Below are 21,651 nucleotides of genomic sequence, written 5' to 3' on the forward strand. Positions count from 1 at the left end.
AGGCAGAATTACATTTAAACATGTTCCAGTTGTACTCCCAAGGTGTCTACTGTCTATTTTTGTGATATTCCTAGAAGGGATTCCATACAAACCCCAAGTCTGACGTCTCAGTTGGAAAATAGCACAAAGCCTTTCCTGGAGGTCCAGTGATCTATTCACGCCAGAAAGGGGTTGTTTACACTTCCCATATCTAAGTACTGCAGCAAACCACGTGTGTGCATCATGTTACACAAGAATGAACATTATTCCAAACCCATCAGCTTCCAAATATTTCTTTATTGTTTTCACAACTCAAAAAAAGGATGATTCAAGAAGCCCTTGTCTTTGTGTTTGCCTTCAGTTCCCCTTTCAAAGTACAAAACCCCAAACATCTTCCTGAACACGTACTTAGCCAGCTTTCCCCTCTCTAGCTGCTCCTTGTTTTTCCTGCAGTAGCTCTTCTTCCTTCTTCTTGTAAAGCTTTAGAAGATACTCATCAGGCTCAATTCCTGCCTCCTGTAACTCTGACATGGCTTTCTCCAGCCGGTGCAAGGTACGGGCACTCTGCACTTTCCGAGCAGTGATGTACAACGTGAATTCCTTGAAGCCCATCAGTTTACAGGTATCCACCTCACAGATATTTTTAACCTCTTTGGTTTTGTCCACCTGGGGGAAGAAAACTAAACCTGACATTTTTTCCAGGTCTTCAATATTTACTTGGAAGTCAGTCAGCTGGTGGCTGAAGCCTATGGGATCGTTTGGCACCACAAAAGCCCCCAGCACCAAGGGCTCTGCTGACGTCCTGCTCCGTCTGGCCAGGATCACCTTGTAGAGGTGGGATGGTACAGCTACATCATCCTTTCCAATTACCTGGCAAAAGGAAAGGTGTGTTACAAATACAGATCACAGAATCATGGAATTGTTTAGTCTGGAAAAGACCTTTAAAATTATCAAGCCAAATCATTAACTCAGCACCACCAAGTCCACCACTAAACCATGTCCCTAAGCAGCACATTTACACTTTCCCTCTCTCTGGAGCCTCTCTCCTTTTTATAATAACTTATAGTGGAGTTGATTTGAAATGCATATTAAAACCTACATGATTTGGAAGTGTCAGATCAGGAACTTCTATTTTACTTTCTGTCAGTTATTTTTTTCTATCTCTATTACCCATACACAGGTACATAAAGTACATTCAGTGACTCAGTATCTTCTTGGAAGAGAAGTATCCAAAGGAAATGCATTGATTTCTTCTACACATTCACTATGATTTAACTTAAGAGCTCGTAAATTTTGGGTTCTCTCTTGTGTCTCTCAGACCACAATCCAGGAATTTAAGTGAAGCCCCAAGAGTAGAGGACTGGGACTCTGACTTAACATAAAATCTACTAAAAGCTCACACATGTACATACACAGTATATCCCCCACCTTGTTCGGGGATAAGTCCAAGGGAATACACCTATTGCTGACAAACATATTCTTTCTAGGAGTCAAAAAGAGATGCTTGTGCACAAACTGCATTAGGCTTTTTTTTTTTAATTCACTATTGCTGAACTGAATCTGTCACATTAACAGAGTATAACAGGCTCACACATGGAAAACCTGAGTTTTGCATAACCCTTCTATAAGCACCCTGCTCAAATTTTTATTTTTATTCTAATGGCAACAGAAGAAAAAGATGAAGATGTCTCACAAAAACTACAAAGGCATTTTATTTTATACATAAAATCCAGCAATTTGGTACTGTTTCCAGTATTTGCAATACCTGCAAAACCAGAGAGTGCTTGTTTTGATTTTTTTGACAGCTTTTGTTAGACACAGTTAAAATACGATTTCAGGGAAAGTAGGTATTTATTATACTGCCACAACTGATCACATTAACTGAAAGTATTTTACAAACTAATCCAGTGTTATCAGTTCAGACATGCCTTGTCCATTCATATATTCAGTACAACTCAATCACATAACAAACACTTCCTACAGACGCTTTATTCTGAGCGTTTTAAGCCCTTCTGTAAAAGAAAATGTGTTTTTAAAACTAAACTTTGCCTGTGGCTACTGATCCAACGGTAGTTAACTAATTTCAGTTATGAATTCTTTCAGTGTTTGAAGTGTGTCTTCTACCTCTGTTGCCAGTTTTTTAAGTGACTGGTCTTTAAGTCTTCCTGGTCAGACCAAAACTAGAGAAAGTACCTTCAGGAGAAATGGAAACCTCTGATAAAGTTTTTTAATGTTTTGTGCAATAACATAGTAGAAACATTACTACTGCTTCTAGAAAATATGTGCACTTAGATTTCTTTACTGTGTTCCAAAATATTTTCCCTCCCCTTCCATAAACTAGGCTATTTAATGGCTTTGCTGCAGTATAAACTTTTCTGATCTTTTTGCCTTTTGGTTTTGGTTTTTTTTCCAAAAATGATCTTGCTTATGCCACCAACCTTCTCCCAAATAACACTGTCTAGACATCAGTCATTGAAACTGGTTATGTCAACTCTGCCTTCCCTTCCAACGATGACAAGTGTCTTGATGGGGAAATTAGAGCTCCTGAGTGTCAAAGCACTTTGCATTTAGAATTCCATGTGGGTGAAACAAGAGTCACAGCTCCACGGCATAAATAATCAAAAATGACTGATGCACAGGTAATTCTAAAACACACTAAAACTGACACTGCAACATAACTGTTGTATCTGGTGAGTTAAAACTGAATTACAAGATGGTGTTGGGAGTTTAACCTACCTGAGATCAGTGGCACTCGAACTGGGGAGTACATGCAACACATTGGATTGAGAGAGAGGGAGCCAAGAAGCCTAAAAATCCCTGAGAGGGACAGGAGGGAGTTCATATTTCTGTGTTCACTCAGGTGCTCCGGTGATGACACAGCCAAAGGCAGAAGGATGGAGCTCCTTTTCTCCCCTGGAGCAGGGTGCTTCCAGAGCCTACACTGCATTCCCACCCCCTGCACACTCCTAGGGTGGGGAGGAAGTGGAGGAAGAGGCTGTGCACAGCTGCAGAGTTCCCTGAAAGGGCTGTAGCCTCCTGAGAGAAGGCAGCAGTGAGACCAAACCCTGTTCCTCAGCTTCATCCGGGGCCAACAGCCTCCTGACCTGCAGCATTCCTGAGCAGTATGGCCTTTTCCAGGCCTCTTCACATACTTTTTCCCACCATAAATACATACATATACATATAAATACAGGTCCTCCTTAGCTCAGCTCCCTCCCCCTCTCAACACCTCCCACACACACATCCACATCCCAGCATCCTCGGGCTGGTGGATAAAAGACCAGAGGAAGGGTGAGCATGCAGATGGAGCTGCTACAAGAATCTCCAATTAGGGGGTACATGGCATATGTAAAACAAACAGGTGAATTTGTGTGCAGTGAGCAAGCAGAGGGAACCGGGGATTGAGTCTGAGGGCTGAGTGGGTGGATAGAAAGGCTGGGGAATGAATAGAGCTGCACACAGAACAGTGAGGTATGAGATGGAAACGCTGAATGCCTGAAGTGGGTGTTAAGGGAAAACAGACCCTGTGCTTATGTAATATTATGCAAATATATATATTCTATGCAAAATAATGCACATTTATTCATAGTATCTGCAACTACAAAGGAGGGAAGGGAAGAAAGAAAATGAGGCCCAGTTCAAAATGAAGGAAGGGTTGGCCTTTTGAGAAATGTAGCTCTAAATTCAACTCCATCCAGGCAATGGCCAGACATGTAATTTATGTACCACTTTAGTTCCACATAAGCTCTCTTCTGAGAATTTCAATAAAATTTAAGCAGTGTACAGTTTTTATACCAGTTCTCTGAACAGCAGTAAACTACTATTGCAATTACTTCACTGAGCGTTAATATGTTAAAGTGATTAAAATCAACTTGACCCTGTCATACAGCCAGTCCACAGGTGTCCCTTCCTTACTCAAAACAGGCTGGAGGAGAACACCATCAAAGGACAGTCCCTGATTGCTCTGATAGAGTAAATGTGCATAACAAAGCATAAATATGGGGGGGTTTCTGCAGTTTATGCACAGGGTGCATCACCGATAATTTATGAAGTCAGTGTGACCCAACGATTTCTGTTAGAAAAGGAAATGCAGTTCTGGAGCACACCAAAATATTTCCATCATTACTCTCTGTAATATACCACAGTTTGCTTTTTTATGGGAGTAGATAGAGAAGCTGGAGATAAAAGTTCTCCTAGAGTTGCCCCCCTCTTCTCCCTTCAGCTCAACTGCCAGGGAAAGAAGTGAAGTGTGATTCTGCAAAAGTGAAGTTTGGAACAGAAGCAATAGCTAGCAAAAACAAACTCCACAATCCCATTTCCTATTGCCACCTAGAGGATTTTCCTCCCTAACTTCAGCAGTCTGAATCACTGGATCTGCACCATCCCATTTATCTCAGTGCCTGCCTAACAGAGGCAGAGAGCATATGCTCCTATTGTAACAGAATGGAAAATGGGTTAAGATTATCCATGCACAGATGTTGACTTTGATTTGTGCTTGTCTATCCACAGGCAGCAGATGATCTTTCAGCAATCAATGCCTGAAACAGCTCTCTGTCCCAGCTGGAGAAGAGCAGCAGTTTTTAATAGTATCTGTGACTCCAAAAGAAATTTTGTGGACTAATACAAGCAAGAAAATACAGCAGTGGCCTGTTGAAATCACTGCTGTCCCACATGCTTTCACACCATGTTGCTAACAGGTCACAAGAAAAATTTTTCTGCAATCATCTGAAAATTTCTATTTTGCTATTGCTATAAAATTTTGCCTAATCTTTCAAATTTTCAACAGTCTCATAACACGAAGAAAGAAAAAGCAATCAAGCTGAAAGCTTCTTTTTATAGCATTAAATATATTTCTTTCCCATCATCATTTGGGAAACCAGTGTGAAATTTCAGATACTTTGCTGTCTGTATCAGCTCAATGTAAAAATGTGCATTGCCCTAACTTTTTGCAGCTGCTTGTTCCTTTTAATTTTGCTTTGTTTCTTTGGTGATCTGGTGCTGGCGGAAGCCCTACAACTGAAGTGGTGTCATCTAATAATGCAGCATTATAATAAAGTTATTTTCAGAACAGTGTTTATTATTTTTCTATTGTTATTGACATTGTTATTGACATTTCACAAGTGTGTATCAATTTTTTATTCTTCTCAATGCCCAATTAAACCTGGACAGCTGCCATGAGGACAGGCCATTAAAATGTGTGCAATTCCTGACATTTAGAGATGTTTACACATTGCTAAAACAACAAACGTGTTGTTAAGCAGTTATAATACAAACTTACAGAGCTCACAGGGACAGATAAGGACAAAGTAACATGATTTCTTAAAACAGAGAGATTTCAGTGAGCTTTGATAAATTTGGTTTCACAGCCAAGTCACTGGATGGGGACTGGTCTTAAGTTTGGCTTTCCCTGCAATTTTGGCCAAATACTGTTCTTGGTTCCAGCTTATAAAATTAGAGGAAGGAAAAATTTGATAATATCTATAGAGCCCTTAAATAACACAATATATAATGAAGACATTTGCTAAAGGCATCTAGGGTAAGTTTAAGCATCCGGATTAACCAATGCCACCTTCAAGGTCATAGTCAGATAAATACAGGGCAAAGCAGTCCCTAAAAAAGTCAGTTTGGATTTTTTGAGATAGAAAACTCCATTCTTACAGGAATGGAAAAAAAGGAATATATGAAGTATAATGGCAGAACAGTTGAAACCACATGAGAAGAAAACAGAGTGTTACTATTACCGGAAATTTTAAACACACACAAATGTTATCGTATTTTCATTTTACACTGGGCTGGTTACAGCTTCTCAGAGTGGTAAGAAAATTATCTTCTTCTGAAAGGGTACAGATCGTTTTTAAAGGGACTCGTGAATCCCAAAGTGATACTTTGCCACCTAGTGACTAGAAACTGAAAATCAACTGTGCAGAGAATTAGCAGAAGAGACTAACGAGCCCTTGATCAGCCAGAGACAGCTCTGGATTGTCAATTATCCACAATTCTCTTAGAACCTGGTAAACAGAAATCACATTCAATCATGCCTTAAATGCCAGCACACACTGAAGAGTCCTTGCATCAGAGGGTACCATCATCAAACACTTTAAAAGGACAGCTCCAGAAATTCCCTTGACACTCCAGTAACCATTTTTTTCGCTCTCTGTGAAGTCCCAACCCGAGTTCAGACAGAGCCACACTGCAAACACAACTGAGTGAAAACAAGCACACACAGTTCTCTGTGATACAGTACTTCCAACTGCATCTGGCAGTAACAAAATTAACACTTCTATCACATTTCTTGGTGGACAGAATTCGAGGACATCATTCCTGTCACTCAGAGTAAGACTGCAGCTTTCTCTGAATAACCATTCTTTTTGTTTTAGCTGTAACTTGAAGCATGATACTGATCAAGGCCCATCAGGTCTTCTACTGTAGAAATAACATTATTCCTGCTGATTTGATCCCAGGTTTGAAAACCCAGAGCTTTATTACAATTTGATACCACACTCTGTGTAGAAACAGACTTTCTGGCAGTACAAACAATTCTCTTTGCTACCAGTATTACTTTATTTACTTGATCATTGTGACAGCATTAACTGCCTTCACTCCAGTTCCTTCTGGATTTGTGTTAGGCAGCACTGATTCTTTTGATAGTGTTTTCCCCCAATATTTGAGGGAACTCTGTCAGATGGCATTGAGTAGAACTGAGGGGTGTGAAGGCAGACCTAGCAATACAGAAAACACTACAGATAAAATTCATAGTAACAATCTGCAGAGACAAGCACTCCAGAATGCAAATGTATGTGCTTCAGAAAAATTTAATTTGTTATGGCTGGTGGTCTGATTGCTATTGCCAAATCATTTGGCAAACTAAAAAGGAAAGAAAACAAAATAAATAAGAGATGGTAAAAAACCAAACTGTTCTTGAATACATAGTTATGGCATTAAAAGATAGACACCCCAACTCCCTTTTTATTTTTCTTTAACAAAGAGGGTGTTTGTACACATTATGTATAAAATAAACTGCATTTACATGATGACAGACTAGTGCTTCCACAGAATCCATTTAGCTTACTTAACACTGAATCCACCACAGTCCCTAACACCCCTCTCCCTGTAATAACAAAACCTTTGGGATGGGCACAATGCTAAAAAAAAGCAATCCCATTACTCTATCCTGCAATTTTGGTGTCTCTTCTCCTCCAGTCTTAACCCAGTGTCTATTACATTCATTTGTACCTCATTTAGGGCTGACAAGAGCCCTGGTTGTTTCCACCAGCTGATCTAAGATGAGCCCTTTGCACAAAGTTTATGGGACGTGTATAATGGACCTTAGATCCATTAGTTACCTGTGAAGCCTTGAGACCCCTTGGAGCTGCCAACAAACAAGTAATAGTTCCCAGGTTTATTTCCTCCTTTAGCAAGGAAGGATTCCTTCCCCTATAGTATCTTGGTAGGAGACAACCTCTACTAGTTTTGAAAGCTGACTGGGGAAAACCATAAAGTACCATCTTATATTTGCAATATAAGTGCAATTTTTTTCCCAGTTATTTGCCACAGATGTAGAGGACAAATAACTGCATCTTCTGGCCCAGTTATTGTGCATCTCTGGCCCAGCCTCATTATTCAGCTTGGAAAATTCAACAGCAAACAAGTTTCCAGCATGAACTTTGTATATCAGTAAAAAGTACACTCAAATGTCTTCTTCAAACAACAAAGAAAATGTTATCTAAACTGCATTTGCCAACCACAGCTGACTCCTCTTAAATTAGTGTTTACTACTATGGCATTGGGAATAGGAAGGGTGGAGCACTGAGCATGATATAGCTGAATTACTGCAAAATTTGTATTTCAAACTCCAAATCTGCTGACAGAGGAAAATCACTAAAGTGACAGTCACTGGAGAGCAGTAACGTATAAAACAAGACAATGTCATTTTGATTTGATCTGGACAAAGATGAAAAACCTGCATCTGCCTCTCCAATGACACAGAACAGGTTTTTCCTGTTGGCATTCTATTTTACACATATTCTCAAAATATGTTTTTCAGATACCAAGCACGGCCATCAATCTACTCTTTGCAATAAAAACCTCCACTGGAGATAGACGAAATGACAGAACATATCTGAGGATAAAACAAGTTCAGCCAATATATAGAACAATGCTGGCATCTAAGGAGTTCAAGGTTAATTCCCTTTCTGGAATTAAAGACCAAATGGTACCAGAGTCCAAGCAGGAACTGGGAACAAAGCCATGACCAATGCTCTGTTTTTCCTCTATAGTGATCTAAAAATAACCTTTTTGGATGTCTGATGAGAAAAACACCAGCATGTAAAACCACGGATACAGATTTCACCACTCCTTTAGCCAAAAACAAGGAAACTAAGAAGAAAAGAGGATCTGAAACAAATCAGTGCAGACACATTCACTGTAGCACTAATGTGTTTTTGTTTTTTTCCTCACAGTTCTAGTCTGAGAGAATAAAAACATTAGAAAGGAGCTCAGCCTTAACAGTCTCATTGCCAGATTACAGGCTGTGAGTTGCAGCACCACTGTGTGCAGTACAGCACCTCTCCTTGAACAGCACACACAAAGAAAAGGGACATCTCACATCAGCTTCACAAGCCCAAACAATGAGGGCTAAAACCCTTTCATTTTCAAGTCACTTGTATAAACCTGGCAGAGTTCACTCTGAAAGACAGCTAAGAGATATCTTTCCTTCACAACCCTCAGTTTTCCTGGGTTAGGGGCAGAATCTCAGACTACCAAAATCAATGGCAAGGACTGCCATTATATCCATGGTGCTTGAAAAGAACTCTCCAGCACTTTGACATGCTGTGTTCCCTCCTCTAAGTGCATGTGTCAATTAAAGGAAAAAAAAAACCACCCCAAATCCAAAAAACCCAACACACCACTCTACTGTGAAGTCTCTCTCCTGGAAGTACAACTGCAATGGAAAGCACACGAATTTAAGCCATAAAGACATTTCAAAATAAAAGAAAAAAAAAACAGTTCTCAGCCTGTATTTAATTAGACTTAAGAGCATAGCCAAAGAGGATCCAAATCAAACAAAAACACCACAAAATCAGTATTTTACTTTTCCCACCTGCACTTAAATGCAGCTTAAATAAAAATTAATTTACTTTATGAATTCTCATCGTAGGAAACCGAGTACAAGGATTTATGAATGTGGCCAAATGGTGACATGTAAACATGAACACCATGATTCCACTGTTTTCCATCTAACACTGAACTTCACTTTCTAGTTTATACTAAGACCAAAACTGATTAAACTGGTCTTTTAACCAGTGTTGTCATCAAGCCCAAAGATAATGAAGACATCTTGGAAACAGACAAAACCAGAACAGTATGATAATCAAAGCAGCATGGACATTTTGTGCCACTATTATTTCATCACCATATCCTGGCATGAAGTTATTTTGAATAAAGACAGTAATACACACTACCTGCACTCATTTTTACCTGTGGAATACTAAAATTTATATTTCAAAACCAGGAATGGAGAGTGACAGTCATTTTTCAGAAAATGTAATCTTTCTCTTCTAATTAAACACTTTCTCTAGAGAAAAACAAGAAAAAGATGACCAAGATTAAAGTGAAGCCGTTGATAGGTGCAGTTGATAGATGATTCAACTTCTTCCTGGAAATGATTTCCACTAATAAAATGTTCACGTCAGCTCAGGATTTTTAATTCTTTGGTATGTAAGATGAATATATACTTTTAAGGATGAAAAATAAATGCAATATCCCGACAACTACAAGGAAGTAAGTTCCAGCAAGCTTTGTGCAAGCCTGGAGAACTCTGTACCGTTCTGCATGACAGTGAGTCAAATGCTCAGCTGAAAACTGTTGAAAGGGAACATCTCCCACCTGCTCCCAGCTATGTGCTTTTGGACATATCTCATGCTGTCACCAGGAAGCACTGGACTACTCTGTGTGCTGCCTCCATCTTCCTCCAGCAGCATAAAACAAGCCCAGTAAACCCAGTACGGGTGGTTTCCTATTGTACTGGGTAATTAAGCATTTTGTGGCAGGATCTAAAAGTCGTCAGCACTGGCAGAAAAGAGAAAGGCAGAGAAAGGCCTGGAAAGTATAGTGGGAAATGGTGAAGTGAGAACTCTCCATTTGGGTGTCATGGAATGACTGCCACTCTAATGCTGGCCTTGTCACCAACTTATCATGTGACATTGATCATATCCCTTAACCATGGCTTATTTATCCCCTTGAAAACGAGCACAGTTGTCACCTTCCTCACAAAGATGCGGTGAGAGGTGAAATTTGGAACTGCCACTGAACATGAAAAAGATAAATTATTATTACTGCATTTTCATATGCATAACATGACTGTCTGGTAAAAAAATAACAACAAATCCAAACCCAAAGCTGAGATTTTGTCACAGTCAAGATTTGACATCTGTGGGTGGGGACATAAGGGACAGTTTTTCAAGAAGTAAAAAGGTAAAAGCAAACAGGAAAAATCACGTTTTATCATGACTGAGTTCCAAGTTCAATCAAATGGAAATCAGCTGTGTATTTATAATGGAGCAATAGTGCCTAAATCTTACCACTAAATAAGCCACTGTTGAAAGCTGAACATCTCTCTCTTTTGTGTCTCTCATATCCCTTTGAAACAGAGACTTGTTACAGCAAGCTCATCCATTGCTCCTCAGAGAACAAGTTGGACAGCTGAATCACTCACAAGCTGGAGCTGCGTTGATCCCAGTACTTATTTTCAAGGAAAAGTGTTTTTTCAAGAGGTGCAAAACACAGCATTTATTATTTGCATTATGACAGCTTCCATCTAGCAACTGAAAACAGCAATAACATCTCCTTGCAGAGGGGGCAGAAGGTAACCTCCCTTGAATAACTTACTACACTTAGACCCTACAGATGTCTAAACACAAGCCTACAAAGAGTAAGTCAGAGTATAAATAATAAATTCACCTCTCAACTTGATATCCTTTCCTATCTGTCCACCAGTGATGGCTTTCTAGAGACTGTGCATGATCAATCCTAAATCTTCAGAGTATTTTAAGCAGGTAATAAAAATAAGGGACTAAAAGAAGGGTGGTGTGAGTACCATGGACCAGTGATTAGACTGCATTCAGTCTAATCACTGAACTTGAATGTTCTTCCAATTAACTCTGGCATGCACAGAATCTCAGTTGCAAGGCCTCATCCAGGTGCTGCCTATGGGATATCACCAAACAAGTGCTTGTGAAATTAAAGGAGCACAGGCATTCCAATGCCCTGTACAGTTTTTAGAAACCCATACTACCTTTGTATGGCACTGTTTCTAAAGTACATCAAGAAATAAACAATTAAATAGATGCCTGAACATCAGCAAACCCCACTAACTCTCTGCTTAGATACTGCCATGAATTATACAACTCAGAAAACAGTTTTACTGCAGACTGTGACCAGACATGAAATAGATCTCTCTGTAAATAAACCAAATTATTTTAAAATTATACTTTTTCATGTATAGGCGTAACATCTCTGCTGATCTTGTCCAAACTCATATTGGACATTTTGCATGTACTAAGATGTCCAACTTTGTTTTATCAAGCTACCATATCAATTTTAAATAAATAAATCATTACCATTGCACTATTAACCAAGCAACATATATACATACCTGATAAGTAACGCTCTTCTTTCCATCATCATTTGTTTGAGGCAAGGTCAGAGGTCCCGAAACTACCCAAACATCCTCAAATCTCTCAGTCAATTCCCGACAATACATTTCCATTCTGGAACATATTTGTCAGATAAGGAAAAGTCAGCTGGGAAAACCTGACATGATAATCTTTGAGACATACTGTGAAGGGAAGGATGAACTACTGAAAGTCAGGGAGCATTTTTCATGTGACTGACTCCCAAGCCAAAGAAGGTAAAAAAGCAGGCTCAACTTATGGTTCCCACTTATGCCAGGTTCACTTATTCACAGACATGTTACTGCACACATCTGAAAATGGTTTCTGCAGCCTTCCCACCTGTCTGAATGGCTGAGTTCTCTACTTACTCCCACACCTGACACTAGAAATATACTGTTGATGGTCACTTGGGATTAGTAAAATAAAATTGTTTTGAACAGCAGGTTGTGGTGTTCTTACTTTGAGAGGTTATTGGATTTGTATGTTTCTCCCTAAGGAATCAACACCCTGCAGGACACAGCTCTTTCCATAGCAAGTACTGGGAAAAGTTTCTATGTGCCACTCCCACTAAGTCTAGTTTTTTATTACATATAAAACTTCAAAAATTAAGTAATACTTCCAGAAATATATAATTATTTTTACTTTTTAAACTAATTCATTCAGTTTACAGCTTATAACATTTCTCAAATAAGGAATTTTCTGGATCATGCTGATTTTACATAAAACAAAATATTAACAAGGCCAGGTTGGAAAGGGCTTGGAGGAACCTGGTCTAGTGGAAGGTGTCCCTGCCCATGGCAGGGGCATTGGAACTACATGATCCTTAAGGTCCCTTCCAACCCAAACCATCCTGGGATTCTATGATTGTAGCCTGCCTTTGATCTAATACCCCAACTGTTACAGAAATCACCCACAGTAAGAACCCACTGGTCCTCTACAAAGTTAAGAGCTGCAATTCATACAAATGGACAAACAGACCAGAATATCAGACAGATAAACCCAGCTAATCTGGCTGCCTCAGAAAGGGGGAAGGTTTCATCCCCTTCTCTGTCTCATCCCTGTTCCTCATACCTCTCCCTTGGGTCGCTTTAGCACTCTTTGTCTATCAACAACCCTGAACAAAACCGATATTTCCTTTTTTTGGGCTGGGTTAGTGAGTTAAATCAGCTCACAGAAATCAAATCAGCAAGAACGAGCCCCACAAATGAGAATGAGTAGGAATGAGCCCTTTCTTCATGTGATACAGCAAAGAATTAACAAGCTAATTTTTTTTCTTGCTGTCACCAGCTTTGCTTCCAAGCAGCTCAGCTCCTCAGGCTGTCTCACAGCACAGCAATACAAACACCAAGTGGCAAAAGGAAAGCATGGGAATAAATGCAGCTAGGGAGGAAACTGCTTTTGGTGGCAGCAGGGACAAAGGCCAGATTATGGTGACCATGAAATTACACTCACAACAAGACAGAAAGTGACAGTCAAACATCAGGAAAGAAAGAAGCATGCATGTTGGTTGGAAGAGAATGAGGAATTCTAAGGTGCAGTTAGACCACAACACTGAGCCAATCTAGCAGCTTACTATCTAACAGCTTGCTCCTGTCTCCCCTTTCCTACTGTTCCCCTCGTCTGTCCCAGCTGACCAGTTCTAATCCATCTTCAATGTTGGTTCTTGCACTCATCTCATCAGTTGATCCAATCTTCTAATCTGGAAAGATTAGGTAACCAAGCAGAACAAAATTACAATCATCTTAACTGGGCTGGCAAATGGAACTGACTCACCACAGTTGGCTGGAGCCAGAGCTGGAACTGGGAAAACATCAAAAGCACCAGGCTGGAGGGCAAACACCCCTTTAGAAAAAAACAGACACTTTAACTGACTAAGCTGCACTGCCTACCTGCACCTCAGAAGAAAATTCAAGAAGCAAGCAATTAAAACAAGAGAAGAGAGTACTGGAGCCAAGAAAGGACACAACACATGTGAAATGACTGACAAAAAAAGTGGCACCACTGCCTTGTTCATGTATTTAAACTCTGGCAACAGGGTGCTGGGGTTGGGAAAAAGTGGTAATAGCTGCTTAAATTGCAAGGCTGATAGTGTGAGGAGAAATTTTCAAACACTCTCCAGAATTTCCTGATAGGGCAGAGATCCTGCTTAAGGGAAATAAAGATGGTTTCCCACCTTGACTTGGTACAAATGCCCAGCTTTGGTATAAGGAAAATTTATGCTCAAATACTTGAGTTAATAAAATAAGAAAAACCCAAACTCTTAAAGGTATGTAATTTTATTTGTCTATAATATAACCTTACTGAATGCCTCATATGATTTTATATGCAGTCTTGTAAAACAGGCAAGTACTGTGTAGTTGAACGATGATGCAGTTTTGATGGATCTTTAGTGAAACACTCTACATAATTTTTCTGACCTTCCCTTGATTGAACCTTGAGAAATTCATCATTTTCCCCTCCTGTTTCTGAGCCTTCACATTCTGTAAGTCCCATGCAAGAAGCACTGGACGAATGCTACTTTTACTGTTTTCCTCTGCTCAATGGAAAGAAAGAATAAAAATACCTTACAGGAAGAAAGTTTAAATTTATCAGGCATGCCCTGCACCTCCAGTCAGTGCTCACAAGTGACAGAGAACCTGCCTGGGTGCTACTTGGAAGCCAGTACCTAAAGAAACATTTAAGACCTGAAGTGGTGGTAACTCAGTGGGGAGCGCTCAGTTCTCCGACTCAAAGTGAACCAACGTCCACACACAGAGATCTGAATATTCTCACACTGGAAGCAGGTTTTTGAGGAAGATCTAAACCCTTTCCTTGCTTCTACTGAACATTCCTTAAGGACAGAGATATTAAGCCTGGTACTTTCACCCACATCAGCCAGAAGTCGTCATTTTATATATTCTAAATAAATGTCTTCTACAATTTGATTGAATAAAAAAACTAAATAGTCATTATACTGTTTTTGCACTGTGAGGACTGAGCTGCCTTTCATTCCAGAGGAAGTTCCTATAATCTCTACAGATAAAGTGCTCCAGAATACTTGGATGTGAAGAAGCTTTATAAATAAAGCCTTTTTGATTTATGCCACTGCCTGGTATTTTTCACTTGGTTTACTTACAAGTAATTTCTCACCTGTTCCAAAACCCAGCATTGTTTTCATAATTCTGAGGCACGATGTTAGACAGATAAAATGTTTCAGCCATAGCTCTCTGCACAGAGAAAGAAAATAATACAATTTCATTGAAACATTTATGAGATGAAAACACACTGTAGTAGTTTTTGGATCAGAATCCCATTCCTAGTTTAGTTTTTAACATTTATTAACACAAAAGGTCAGATAAAACCTAAATCAGAACACCTACAAAATTATTTTGGATTAAGAGGTGCACAACTAAGGTGAAACCTTGCAAAATTATCTACTTTTTTTTCTTGGCAGAAACAGCATGAGAACTGCCAATTCTAGAGGCAGAGGAATTACGATGTCACCCAGTGTCAGTTTTGTAATGTCTTTGAAAGCAACCAGCAATTCTTCTTTTTGAATGGGAAGGATGCGTTCACCCATGTTTTTCATTTCTTTGTCTGCCTAATGGCTAAATTCTTCTTTCCCTTACCAGAAAAGGTTTTCTTTATTAAAAATATTCAACCATATTTTACAAATACATAACATGAAGGCAATGAAATGATTTTTGAGACCATAATGGTCAAATATCTACATATCTGCTTAATTTTATCTTTAAAGTGTCATAAACCTCTAAACAGAAGGTCACATACTTCCAGATGTGAAGGATCTGGTGCTTAAAAAACGAGGCATATGCAGGGAGACACAGAGAAAAAAATCCCAAGATCTTAACCCAGATTTTTCATAGGTCCTGTACTTGCCAATATTTTTCACATACTACTACTTCTAAGTAGGGTAATGAGGAAACACTACCTGCACCAAACTAAACTGTGAAATTAAATTTTTAAAATCCTGTATTTGAAAGATTGTATCATCACACTCCATTTCAAGCCATGTCCAGTATCTCTCTGCACAGGGAGATCACCAGCAGAAATTCCCCAGATAACACAAATAAATAACAACAAAGAAACTTCCAGTAGAAACAAAATGATTGGTTCTTTCATTCACCACATGCCACTGTGCTGTCACTCTGCCCCACTGAATTCTATCCTGCCTGGCAGAAATACAAATTCCAACTGCTTCTTAATTAACAAATTGCTGCATTAGGCACATTTCACACAAGGATCCAATAAATTCAAGGCTGCTTTGTAAGTCAGCCAGGGCATTAGGGCATACTTCTCTTACAGCTCAAATAAATGGCAGGTGAAGACATTTTATAGACTGGAAAAACTACGGCAAATGAAGGGTCTAATTTACCTCATACACGTTGCAAGAAAGGAAAAAGCCTTTTAAATCATCCAGGCAATCCCCTTGCCAATACAGAACAGTACTTAACAGCATCTTTGCTTTGCCCAATTCAGCCTTAAACATCTCAGCAGCTGTTGGCCAGAATGAAGTCATTGTCCCCATTTCCCTCTAACTGAGCTTCAAAAACACTTTGGAGATTTGTTTGGTTAAGGTTATAATTTTATTTCACAGGTAGACATACAAGGGGTTGAGAAGACTTGCTTAACACCACACTATACAACAAATCATCTCTGCCAGACAAGCTAATTTGGGTGTGATTTAATGAAGAGAGGTATGCCATCAGAGGATGCACCTGCTTTAGATGCCTGAAGCAGACTGTGAGAACATCCTACAGTGCTCAGTCAGGAACAGACCTAGCAACTTCAAATCCAGGTCTGTGCACCACTAATGAGATCATGTTCCACCTCAAAAAAAAAAAAACCTGCAAAAGGAATGTCATGCATTACTTTAAAGGGTCTTTTGACCCTTTCCAATGGATAAAGACAAATTAAAAAGAAGAAGAAGAAGAAAAATCCTACTGTTGAAAATTTGTTATCTCCCGCTGGTGCCATGTGTCCTCGTGACCATCCACTCCCAAGGTAGTCTTCATTGGCAGCACTAAACATCAGAGGGATGTTGGGATCTGGTCTGAATTTACAGTGCCTTCGGTCTGCATCACCTGAGGAATAACACACTAAATGGTTATCATTAAACCAACATAACCACAAGGCAAAAAGATCTAATTCTGTCATATCTTGATGGAAGACCCACACTTGAGTATTCAACACATTAATCTAAACTGGATATTTTCTCCTCAACCATAAAAAATACAACGCAAGGAGCAACTTTCAGTAGTGATCAGTGCTAGTTTTTAAAATTACTTTTTTTTCTACAGCTGACTGTACACACACACACACAAACTGTATCCACTCTGGCCTTTTTGTCACATCAGTATTATCCCTGAGCACGTGTGCACCCTGTGTTTCCTTGTGCTCTGCACTGAGAACAAAGTGTGGGACACACTCTACTTGGCAGCTCTCAGAAGAACACAAGAATATGAAAGGACCGCAAGGAAGAAGGAAAGGGGTGGAAAATGAGCATGCACATAGATAAGGCATCTCTTGGAAACCAATGCCTGTAAGCAATTCCCTTTCTTTGCTGACCACCTGTGTGTATGTCCAGGGAGGAAAGGCCAGAACACAGAGGTGATCAGAGCATCTTTCTGCAGTGCAGGCAGAAGGAAAGAGCTTCACTTTTCTTTTATGGTAAAGCATGTCACATGACACTTCAACAGAGGATTGATGCTCAGGAAGCATCTGACAAGTTTATCAGCGTGCAAAACAACAGAATTCTTATTTTCAGTATTTAAAACAAAGTGTAATTTATCAATTAAACCTGAAAGATTTATTCGTTTATTCTCTATTCACTGCTTTTACAAAAATTTCTAATTTCTTCTGTAATCACTTCTGTACAGCCCATTTACATGTAATGCTGATTTCTTCCTACCGTGTTTTTTAAACATTTAAGTTCTTACTTAGCAATAAAATATACCTTTTTTTTACATCATGTCCTTTCAACCTTCCCCCTTCAACACAGTTCCACCTCAAATCTCAATTAGAGTAGCTACAGGCATAAATCACAGTTGAATGCCTCAAGATACTTAATTTCAACCTGCAGGTTAGTTGTATCTGGTCATTTGGAAAACACTTTAACAATTCAGAGCCTTTAAGGCCCACTTGAAAGTAAACCTGGAATTACTGTTTTCTTCTCAGAAAGAAGTGGAATCAATAATGCTACTTAGGGGCTGGTTATAATATTTTCAAGATCATGCTTTTAATTTTGAAAGGTAATTTGAAGACAGTGATTAAGATATATTTAGAGGGCTATTGCTTTCATAAAACATTTTACAATTACACAGTTACCTCCATTACTAATAATCTGCCTTATAAAAACTGAACTAATGCTATAAACTTAATTTACAATGACTGTATACCACTCATATTTCATTCACCAACTGACAGCAAAAAAATCACTGAGCCTCTGTCTTGCATAAAGAACAGGGGAGAGAGTATTAGATAATGCACATCAGAAAATAAAACAGAACTGCACCAGAGTAAATAATGGCTGCAGTGAGTAGGTAATGCCCTCTCTAGCTCTGAACAATTACAACTGTTGATGCCCTTTGCTCCATTTTTATCTCACAAATGGACATTCTCTTCCCATCCTGAGCAAATCTCCAAGATCTGTAGATGAAAGGGACTGGCCATGAAAGGCATTGACTCCACAGATGGGGCAGCACCTAAACTGACATAAACCGGACCTCAGAACTAACTACACCAGCTAAGGAAGCAAGAGCCATTTTTATGCACTAGAGCAACTCTGCAGGTCTGAATCGGGTACGGAAAGTTTAATTTTCAATGTTTCCTGTTGTCTCCATTCATGTTTAAAAAGAGGTAAGTTAAGCTTCCCTCCTGCAAAATTTTAGGGTGTTCACACTGATACGTCTGTATTGATCTTCCAGACTGTTTCACAACATAAATTTCTCACAGAAGGTAACTCTAGTTCTTCTTCATTCCTTCCTTTCATACTCAGCCCTTGGACCAAGTGTATCTTCACTACAGATGTTGTATATTCAATACCAGACTAATGCCAAGCAGAGGAATAATAGTGAAGAACCCTGCCAACCTGCAGTGACAGATCTCTTAAATCACTGGTAACATCAGCCTTAATAATTCATGCCACGAAGCTGACACCCACCCAGAGGCCTTCTGCCTCCAGTGGGATTGTGAATGGGTGGAAAAATCCATACCCAGAGATCACTATAGGATTTTTCTCCCTGTGCGCTCCAGGGTCCACCTTCTGTGAACAGCAAAGCCCATTCTGTGCATCATAAGTGCAAGTAAATAAATACCTACATACCCAGGGTCTTCTGTTTTGAAATATGTTCAATCACCCATCTAGGTACCCGTTTTGCCTGGTCATAAGACAGTGCATGATTTGTGTAACATCTGGTTTCTGTTCCAGCCTCAGGGAATCCATATCTTTCCAGCAGAGCCTCTTCTACTGGTTCTATGGAGAAAAATAAACAGCCATCCAAAGATGAAACGTGATCAGAAACGCAATCGGAAACAAGACAGTAAGAAAATCACCTCAGTGGGTGTAAACATACTGTATAGGGAATTACTTGAGGTTACTGCCACAATTAAGACCTAAAAAAATATTAAGAGAGCTACCCCACTGAAACTCTCATCTAACGAAATAGTTGTGGTTTCCATTGTGTCTTAACATCAGGGTCTCAGCTCTAGGACTAACTCAACTGCTGTAATGCCTACACACATATGCATATATCTAGCAATCAGTCTGTGCTGGCCCTCAGAATAAAAGCTATCAGATATTTAGGGACAGAACAGGCAGTGAGGACTTACAGACACACATAGTTTACCCTTTGGAGCTGGAAATCACACTCTGCCTCACAAACTGAGATGTGTGAGTTGGGTAAAACAAGTCCTGCCCTCACTGAGAACACTTACACTCTTCTCAATGAATGAAAAAGCTTCACTTTGAGACACTTTTTTTTGTTTTTGCAAGCAACAATTTTCTCTCACGGAGGAATATTTACATCCATCTCACTGCCTTCCTCATCCTCTAGCCATTTGTCCAAAAGCCACTCAGGTCTTTAGAGCCATTCTTCCTCTGTTTTCCAATGCTCTGGTAGGGTTTTACAGTCTTCAGATGTATAGAAAACCATTTGCTCCCTCGGATGCCCTTCAACACTCCCTCCCCTCACCTGCATCCCCCAAACCTCCAGGTGCACAGACTTGATGGACCGGCCTTGGCTCATCCCAGGCAGCTATAGCTGAAGTTTAGTTATGGCATGAATTGTGTGTTTAAAACTAAATATATGTGTGTATGTATATATATATACTCATATATATGCATGCATATACTGTGGGGATGCTGTCAGATCATACAGGACAAATGCTCTGTGCTCCCCCACTGCAACGGGGGACACTTGTAGCCATCCTGGCAGCCGAATGGACCCAGTTTTCTTTTCTGCCACCAACACTTTGGCGTGAGCAGCCGCACGGGGAAGCGCTTTTAATGACAAGTTACAGCCCAGCATCCCCAAATACCCTCCTCGCCCCACAGCCTGGCGCACGTACTGGGGAAACCTCCCCCCACCCCGATCTCCCGGCCCGCTTTGGGCACTCCTGGATGGAAGACAGGAGGGAAAAGACTCTTCCGAGGGGAGGGAGAAGACATTTGTGAGGATAAGGAGAGGGTTTAAGGGCAGGAGCGGCTGAGGGGAGCGGAACCGCCCTGAGGCGCCGCCGCCTCTCCCGCCCGGCGGAACCATGGTGCCGCCTCGCCCGGCCTCCCCGCGACCCGCAGCGCTTACCCTCTGCCGGGGCCCGCCCGGGGCTCGGCTCAGGCTGGCTCTGGCTGCGGAGGAGCCGCCAGGCAGCCCAGCAGGACGCGGCGGCCCCGGCCGCGGCCCCGCAGACGAAGCCGCCGAGGAAGCGGCGGTGGCGGGGCAGGGCCGCCATGGCGGCGGCGGCGGGAAGGGGCGGGCGCCGCGCTGTCCCCTCAGCGCCCCCTGCCGGCCCCGCCAGGGCGGCCCCGCCTCAGCGCGGGAACGCGGCGTGAGGGGAATGAGCCAAATCAGAGAGATTGGACCGAGAGCTGTGAAAAAAATAAGGAATGAGTCCCTCCACGGAGATTACAAGGAGCGCCCACGGAGGGGTGGCTGAACTAACCCCTATCCAGCGTGGCCACCCTGTGCTCCAACCCCGAAGGGCCATAGAATCGTTTGGGTCAGAAGGGACCTGTAAATCTCATTTAGTCTTTAGCTAGAGAAAAAAAAGCTCGTCTCTCACATGAGGAGAGACTGTGGGAGCGGGGCCTGCTCAGTCTAGAGAAGACTGAGGGGGATCTCATGAATGCATATATCAAATATCTCAAAGGCAGGTGCCAAGAGGATGGTGCCGGACTCTTCAGTGCTGCCCAGCAACAGGATGAGGAGCAATGGCCATAAACTAAACTACAAGAAGTTTCACCTCAACATAAAGAATTTCTTTATGTTGGCATTGTCAGAACACTGGAACAGGCTGCCCAGGGAGATTGTGGAGTCTCCTCTCCAATGTCATTCCAAAACCACCTCGACACATTCCTGTATCACCTGCTCCAGGTGACCCTGCCTTGGCAGGGGGGTTGGACTGGATGATCTCCTAAGGTCCCTTCCAACCCTAACAATTCTGTCATTCTGTGATAGTCCAACTTCCCTGCAATGAGCAGGGTCAACTTCAACCAGTTCAGGTTGCTCAGAGTCCAGTCCAACCTGATCTTGAATGTTTCCAGGCATGAGGCATCCAGCACCTCTCTGGGCAACCTACGCCAGTGCCGCACTGCCTTCACTGTAAAACATTTATTGCTTATGTCTAACCTAAATCGACCGTCTTTTAGTTTAAAGCCATTCCCCCTTGTCCTATTGCAATAGGCAGTGCTAAAAAGTTTGTCTCCCTCTTTCTTACAAGCCCCTTTTAAGTAATGGAAAGCCACAATAAGAACCTCCCAGAGCCTTCTCTTCTCCAGGCTGAA

At 40.9% G+C, this 21,651-nt stretch overlaps 1 protein-coding gene across 1 annotated transcript; it reads right to left on the minus strand.

The window, feature by feature from the left end:
- Positions 1-256: 256 nt before the first annotated feature.
- EXOG (endo/exonuclease (5'-3'), endonuclease G-like) lies at positions 257-20,677 on the minus strand. Its single transcript, XM_017826514.1, has 6 exons — positions 20,453-20,677; positions 18,973-19,122; positions 16,593-16,732; positions 14,781-14,857; positions 11,633-11,747; positions 257-849 (listed from the first exon to the last, which is right to left on the minus strand). Exons 1-6 carry the CDS (start codon positions 20,598-20,600, stop codon positions 388-390), a joined length of 1,092 nt encoding a protein of 363 aa, XP_017682003.1. The 5' UTR covers positions 20,601-20,677; the 3' UTR covers positions 257-387.
- Between the last annotated feature and the right edge of the window lie 974 nt (positions 20,678-21,651).

The sequence above is a fragment of the Lepidothrix coronata genome, unplaced genomic scaffold (genome assembly GCF_001604755.1).
Source record: "Lepidothrix coronata isolate B3197 unplaced genomic scaffold, Lepidothrix_coronata-1.0 Scaffold128, whole genome shotgun sequence".
Lineage (NCBI taxonomy): Eukaryota > Metazoa > Chordata > Aves > Passeriformes > Pipridae > Lepidothrix > Lepidothrix coronata.